Source organism: Nyctereutes procyonoides, unplaced genomic scaffold (genome assembly GCF_905146905.1).
Source record: "Nyctereutes procyonoides isolate TBG_1078 unplaced genomic scaffold, NYPRO_anot_genome, whole genome shotgun sequence".
In the NCBI taxonomy this organism is placed as follows: Eukaryota; Metazoa; Chordata; class Mammalia; order Carnivora; family Canidae; genus Nyctereutes; species Nyctereutes procyonoides.
In genome coordinates, this window is record NW_026575135.1 from 33,424,670 (window position 1) to 33,432,086 (window position 7,417).

General features: G+C 42.0%; 1 protein-coding gene across 1 annotated transcript; it reads right to left on the reverse strand.

Moving 5' to 3' along the window:
- Positions 1 to 5,795: 5,795 nt before the first annotated feature.
- On the reverse strand, positions 5,796 to 6,359 carry LOC129494481 (interferon alpha-1/2-like). Its single transcript, XM_055301366.1, has one exon. The coding sequence runs from the start codon at positions 6,357 to 6,359 to the stop codon at positions 5,796 to 5,798; it is 564 nt and encodes a 187-aa protein (XP_055157341.1).
- Between the last annotated feature and the right edge of the window lie 1,058 nt (positions 6,360 to 7,417).

Here is a 7,417-nt window from a genome sequence, read left to right on the forward strand (position 1 = left end):
CTTCGGGGGGAGGCAGGGATGGGCATTCATATTTTAGAATAATTTTATTTTGAGTTAATTTTCAAACTTATACAAAAGTTGAAAGAATAGTAGAAAAAAAAAATCACATATACCCACTACTCAGAGAGCATCCCATGCCAGTTGTCCTCCCCAATTCCTTTATATTCAAAGATTTTAATTGAGGCTTATGTCTTTCACCCAGTCCCCATGTGTTTCTTTATTCTCTTAACTGAACATTTCTTCACTCTGAGGACCTTGATAATTCTGACAAATGTATGGCAATGACACTGAAGAGAGAGAATGATGTTTTCAAATCTTCACCTCTAAGACAAAAGAACCATGAAAAACAGTAAAAATAATAAATTCAAGTATATAGGATCAGAGTTTGCCTTTTGCCTTGGGCTGCAGTAAATCTCAGTGAGCATTGGTGGTATAACCCAGTCATTCCACTGCAGGGTTTCAGTATTTCTGAGATTCATGTCCAGATTACAGATGTGTATGACTTTTCCCTGAGTTTGTGTCTTTCACCCCAGAAACAAGCCTGGATCTGCAAACATACCCCATGCAGCTCACTCTGCATCCCCGGGAAAGATGCCCTTTTTACAGTGCTCTGGCTAAAATACTGTCACAAAGGAGAGGATCCACTCAGGGGCTAATCCAGAGCAGGAAAGGATGCGTGGAAATCATAGTACAGCACCCCTTGGCATCCAGGCCCAATAAGGGAGAGTCCCTTACTGTCCTCATGGCACCATGGGGTCCTAGAGCCAGATGGAGCCTTGCCAGGCTAGGTTCCCACTGCCATGGAGGCTATGGTTCTCTTGGTACTGGGCGCTGGCCAGCTGGGCTGGTCCTGGTAGTAGGCGGCCCCGGTGGGGTGATTGTGGTGAGTTCTGACACCCCCCTTTTGGCTTTTGGGGCTCAGGGAGCCTTGCATGCTTGGTTTCACTGGGGTCCAGGAGAAGCATGCATCTCTGACTCCTTAGTTTCTCTGCTGTTGGCCCTGGTGATGCTCTGCTCACTTCTCACACTTTACCTCTTAGTATATGGCATTTTTACACTTTCCCAATCATTTCCCATATTCACTTAAATTGGTAGCATGAGTATTTTTACCTTTTAATCCATAAGAGCCACTAGCTCAGTGTTGTCTACACAGGAGTCACTGAAATGTCTGTAATTCAGTCCATCTCTGGTGCAGGAGCCAGAACTCTCATGGGTTTTGTGTGTCACAATTCTCAGAAATTTATGGTGAGAATTAACTAAGCAATCTCAATGAGCCATCTGAGATATGAGACATATCAAATATAGTTATAATTATCAAGAGAATTATTACATTTGTTGGTCACATTTTAGGCTCTGAGAAATAGTTACCAATTGATTATTTCACTTGACTATGCAAAATAATCAAAATATTTTGTCATTTGGTCTATGCATGAACATATTTGGAGGTAGAAGACAAATTAATGACAAGAGAGAGAATTTGTAATCAGTGAGGTATGAGACAATCAGGGAACACCGATGTATTAGAAACCTAGGCTTTCCAGAAAATAAGTGATAGTTAGCTACATGCAGTTTGCACAGCTGTCTAATGTTGTGGATGAGGAGGTGGAGTTTGGAACCGAAGATCCTAGATTTTTAAACCTGGATTTGCTATTGATTTATTAGATTGTTTTATTTATCTAACTCTTAGCAGGTGCTGTTTGGAGATAATACTATTAAAAACCACGTGGAAAGGATGAATGGGTCCCCTACAAGGGTAAAGTGATTTGTAGTTGCTATCATCATCATCATCAGCTTCAGTTTTGCTAAAGTCTATGGAATTTGGTAGGTCCTTGGGGATCATGCTCAGAGTAGCACTATAACATTTGATGAGTAAGCAATTAAGATTAATGTGCCATGAGAAAATGAAGTCAGCATCAAAAAATGTGTTCTTCATGAACACAAATGAACATGAAAAATTAATAATATTCTAATAAAACTACCATAACCACAATATTTTGGGATCTTCTTATCAGGGTGTTCTGGACTGAATATTTGTATGTACCCAAAATTCATATTGAAACCCCACCCCTCAGTGTAATGGTATTAGGAGGGGGAGTCCTTGGGAGATAATTGGGATTACATGAGGGTGTAGGGAGGAGGTCCATGAATGGGATAAATGTCTTTATGAGAGTCACAAGAGAGGTTGCTTCCTCTGTCTGCTCTCTACTAGGTATGGATACAAAGAGAAGTTGGCCATCTGCAACCTAGAAGAGGCCTCTCACCAGAACTCAATCATGCTGGCACCCTGATCTTAGACTTCCAGCCTCCGAGATCCTGACAAATAATACATCTCTGTTGTTTGTAAGACACAATCGATTGTACTATGTCATAGCAGCCTGCATTAAGACTCGGGGCATCATTCACTTAGCACTTGAGATATACTAGTCTTGGTTATACCTAAATATGTCAAGTTCACATCATACTAATGCAGGATAGTTGTAAAAAAGGCAGACAGGGGTAAGGGGGAGGTTTCCTAAGAGGAAACTACCCTTACAAGGAAAAAGATCTCATCCTGTTATTCTAGCTTTACTCAGTGTCCCAGCTTTAACTCCTACTGGGAGGACTTGCAACTTGTATGTGACAGAAAGGAAGAGAATGGCTTTGGTTGTCTTAACCCAGACCCAGGGGTCAGCTCAACAGCCAGTGGGATATTCAAGTTAACGCTTGATCTGGTGGCCTGGGGCTGGCCCGCATGCCTTGGGGCAGTGGCTGCTGCTGCCCTCTTGATCCAGGAGGCTGAAGGCTAGGCAACACTAGCCTGGAGGGAGTCCTCCACCCTTTCCACGTGAACAGTTAGCGACCTGATAGGCAGGTGAGCCTGTAGACAAAAACCTGATTGGGTGGCAGGAGCATGGAGGGTCAATCAGATTAAAGAGCCGGCCAACAATCTCATAACAACTCTCAGACTTAGAAACTCCAGTGGTAACCTCTTGGTTCCCTCCCTCCTCAGGAGCTTTGTACTATTGCTCAATGAACTTTGCTTTGCTGCCTGCCACTCCTCTGGCATCTGGCCTACCTCTTCATTCTTTGAAGCAGCGTGACTAAGAATCTTTGACACTATAAGAAAAGAAATCCCGAAACAGCACATGACAGAGATGAAACTGTCATGTATAATTATTCTCAACCCGCACCTTAAAAGATCTGATAACAGTGCTCACAGGGAAAAATGCAGATGCTGAATTCAAGAAAGAAGGGAAATTATGGCCCCATCTAAAGGCTTGATAATAGTGAGAAAGGAAACAAGAAGGACACTGTCAGAAAGAAGATGCTGGTGTTTGGCTCCCCACAGAGGTTTGTCCCAAATTCAATTTTCTTTATTTTATTAAAAAAAAGATTTTATTTATTTATTCATGAGAGAGAGAGAGAGAGAGAGAGAGAGAGGCAGAGGGAGAAACAGGCTCCATGCAGGGAGCCCGACAAGGGACTCTATCCCAGGTCTCCAGGATCAGGCCCTGGGCTGAAGGCGGTGCTAAACTGCTGAGTCACCCGGGGCTGCCTCCAAATTCAGTTTTAAAATAAATTCTAGTCTTCAGGTTTGAAACAATGTTGGAGGCCATACCACCTGTTCCCTAACCATGGCCTGCTCTAAATATTTGCATCACCCAGTCCTTTCATCACTAACCGGTAAGAATGACGATAGTGAAATTAGCCACTTGCTGGATTTCATGTACCAGTGAATGCAAATGATTTTCAGTATCTCCAGGATCAAAATAATTTTCCTTAGTTCCTCAGTTTTCCTGTCAAGTTGTCAATGAAGAAAGAAAAACTTACTTGATGCCAGGACCAAAAGTATTTATTTTCTTATTATCCTTGAAAATGCAGAAGGAGGACATATTTCTTTTCAATGTAATCTGCTCATGGAATAATCTTCTGAAAGCAGTAGGCCATCCTGCCTACTTTCAGGAAATCCACATACGCTGTAGAGCCGAGGTCGGTGTGTCAGATCAGTCAGACAGGAGCTGATAAGGAAAGACAAGATGTACTGCTGAATCCAGACTCATTAAATGTTTAAACTTTTTCAATCTGACACTTTACCATATGCCAATCTGAAGATCTATTTCCTAGTACAATATATTTCTGTATGTTGACAACTATGATAAATATTTCTGCGTATGAAGACGTATTCAGTATGTGACAGTGGTTGGTTTCCAGGTAAAAATATCTCCCAATTTGCTATCTGATTTTACTAATTCATGGGATGAATATTAACTCCTATCCCCCAATTACACAAAAGTCCTTATCGACATGACTGGGAAAATTCTGTTTTTCCTATGAAAAACACTTGTACTTCTTAACTATTCAGAAGATGTTCCATTTCAATTTTCTTAAAAAGTCTTCCAAGTTCATTTACATTTTGCAGTCGCCAGGTTTTTCAGCCTCAGCACTGATGAACTTGCTTGCATAGAATTGATCTGCCTGAGACAAGGAGTTTGGCTCATCTGCATTCCCACTTTGCTTAAAGATGAACAGTTTGCTGATTTACAAGTTAGAAATGACCAAGACAGGATAACCATTGTATGTAGTTAAGTCTTGATTCTAAATAAATACAATATGAAACACATTGAGGTGATTTACCAGAACATCATGAATTCACTCAGAAAAGACGTATGGCATAAAAGGGCAAAGTAAGCACAGAAATACTAACACCATTACTCTCAGATCTACAGTATATTCTTCTGTACTTCAGAGGCACTAATTTCTGCTTATTCACCCACCAAATCTACTCTCAGGAAGGTCAGCAGTGACTTCAACTTTTCTGACATAGTGGGCAGATTCAACCTACAACTTCCATGAATCCACTTTGTTCTTCTAAGCACATTTATTTCCTTAAATACATTCAGCACCATTCTCTCTTGTCAGTACACTGTGTGGCCATGATTCCACTGTCTCCTTTGTGGCTCTTCTCTGGCCTCCCTTTGATGGATGAAGATCCTCAGAACTACATTCATGTCTTCTTCTCACACTATACTGTTTCCCCCCATGGCCACCTCTGTTTCGGGCTTTCCCCTGTTAGATACAGACCTCAGCCATAGTGTTTCTTGCCTAATGCAAGCTCACCTCTCCCTGTCACTGGCCGTTTGTGCTTCCATGTCTACCAAGAGAATCCACAGGTTTATGTGTATTTCCTGACATTCTCTGTTTTAGAATCAGTAAGAGAATTCACTTCTTCACTTCTTCACTGTGAGATTAACTATGAGGATTGTTTTTAGTTTTCTATCCCTACAGCAATCAAAGATATAGACACCAGGAACTGTATTTATCATGTCCTATATTCTAAAGGAAATAGATAATTTATCGTAGAGGAAGTCAGTCAACACTTCTGATGTTAATGTAACATGAGGGGTCAAAGCACTCCACCAGCCAGTTTTCAATCAGGTAGTAAAACTAGATTTTGTGATAGCCTTTCAAAACACTTCCTGTACTAAAAATTCAATAAAGAAAGAAAATGATAACTCATTAAATATAGAATATATTTTATTATATTGCTGCCACGTAAAGATGCATATATGATATGAGAAGATATAAATCTTATAAATAATTACATAAATAAATATTTAAATATATAAACAGACAAGACCATGGTCATCTGTCTACTAGTATTGGTACAGTTGACATGTCCTTAATATTTCTGAAAACACTTGACATATTCATTCTGTTCAAGTCACCGTTACAGCAGAAATGAGTCTTTCAACAGCAGAACAGGGTAAGTGTGATATTATTTGTCAGAGGGAATCATTTCCATGTTGAACCCGGTCTCATTCCTTCCTCCTTATTCTTTCTTGCAAGATTGTCGAGGAGAAGAAGGATCTCCCGATTTCTGCTCTGACCATCTCCCAGGCACACGGGCTGTGGTTCTTGTCTTGCAGGTAGAGGGAGATCCTCTGGAAGTAGGTCCTCAGGGCGGAGTACTCATGCATGAGGGGGGTCTCGGCCAGCCCTGCCTCCTGCAGGGGACAGGCCTCCAGGTCATCCAGCTGCTCCGAGAGCCCCGAGCACAGATCCTCCAGGAGGGTCATGTTCCAAGGAGCAGAGGACGTGTTCGTGCAGAAGAGGTGGAAGACCTTCTGGGTCATCACGTGGACCACAGAGAGGGCCTGCGCCTCCTGGAGCCGCTGGCCATCAAACAGCTCCTTGGGGAAGGCAAAGTCATTGGTGTAGTTGACACAAGAGCTGAGGGAGAGTGTCCTCATCTGTCCCAGGAGCGTCAGGACCCTCCAGTTGCGCAGGCCGTGGGTGTCGGGCAGGTCGCAAGCCAGACAGCACAGGGAGTGGCAGCTGAGCAGCACCAGGGCCACCGAGAAGGAGCAGGGCACGGCCATCGGGGATCCTGCAGGGGCTGTGGGCCTGGCTGGGCTGGGCAGGTGTGGGAACCGCGGCTCCAGCTTCTCTGAGCATCTTCCCTCGTGTGTGGGGCTTAAGTAGGCAACAGATGCTGTTTTCAAGTTCTGAACATTTCCCTCACTTTCTACTTCTGTTTTTGCTTTCCCTTATGCACCTTCTACTTGCTCTAGAGCACTGTTTCCACCTACATGTACGTGGTTTTCATGATTGCCCTTGCCTCCCAATTCTTGTTTTTTCACGCATCATCCAGAAAAGTTAGTAATCTGGATCGGTGTGTATATAATACAGTTAATGTACTATGCTCCTATCTGAACTCTGTACAAACAGAGCCACATGTCAGTTCACTCTTCTCATGTTACTGCAATGCAGGGTTAAGGATGTCTAATGCTTGTAAACATGAAAGCCAATTGTTAGGCTTCTGAGGTGTAATGGGATGGCCAATGTTGAAGAGTGACCTATCAAGTACTGATAGGTACGTGATTTGTGATACGGAAAGCACATATGCAGGTGAACCATGTCTACAAAGACAATACAATAAACACAGAGTCTCTCAGACTTTTGAATGATTCCAAACTGCTGATAGGAATCAAAGAGTTAAATTACTTCCTTGACATGTGTTTCTCCAGTAAGGCCATTTCATCTTGCCTCGGCTGAGAAAGTAATTTCTTCACCTGGACTCCATACTCATCAAGATATTTTCAAAACTATTTTTTTCTGTTTTGCACTGTATATAATTACTGATGTGTTGAATGTATTTTGTAAAATCAAATAATAATATATAATCTATTTGTTCTGAAAAAAATATATATAATCAATTTGTTCTGAATTCCTGATGCCCACATCACCTCCAGGCTCAGACAGAAGCAATATCCACAAACAGACAATGGGAGGTCCAAAGTTTGTAAAGGCCACGTCTTCCACCATGATTTTCTGATCCAGGAAAGGTGGAGAGAAATTCTTCATATCACTGGGCATGTAATTCCTAGGTGTGTCACACTCTTCTTGCAGATATATGGCTTATCTTCCACAAATTCCA

Bases quoted from the DNA above. Each gene is read 5' to 3' on its own strand.
- LOC129494481 (XM_055301366.1), bottom strand. From the start codon at position 6,359: ATGGCCGTGCCCTGCTCCTTCTCGGTGGCCCTGGTGCTGCTCAGCTGC.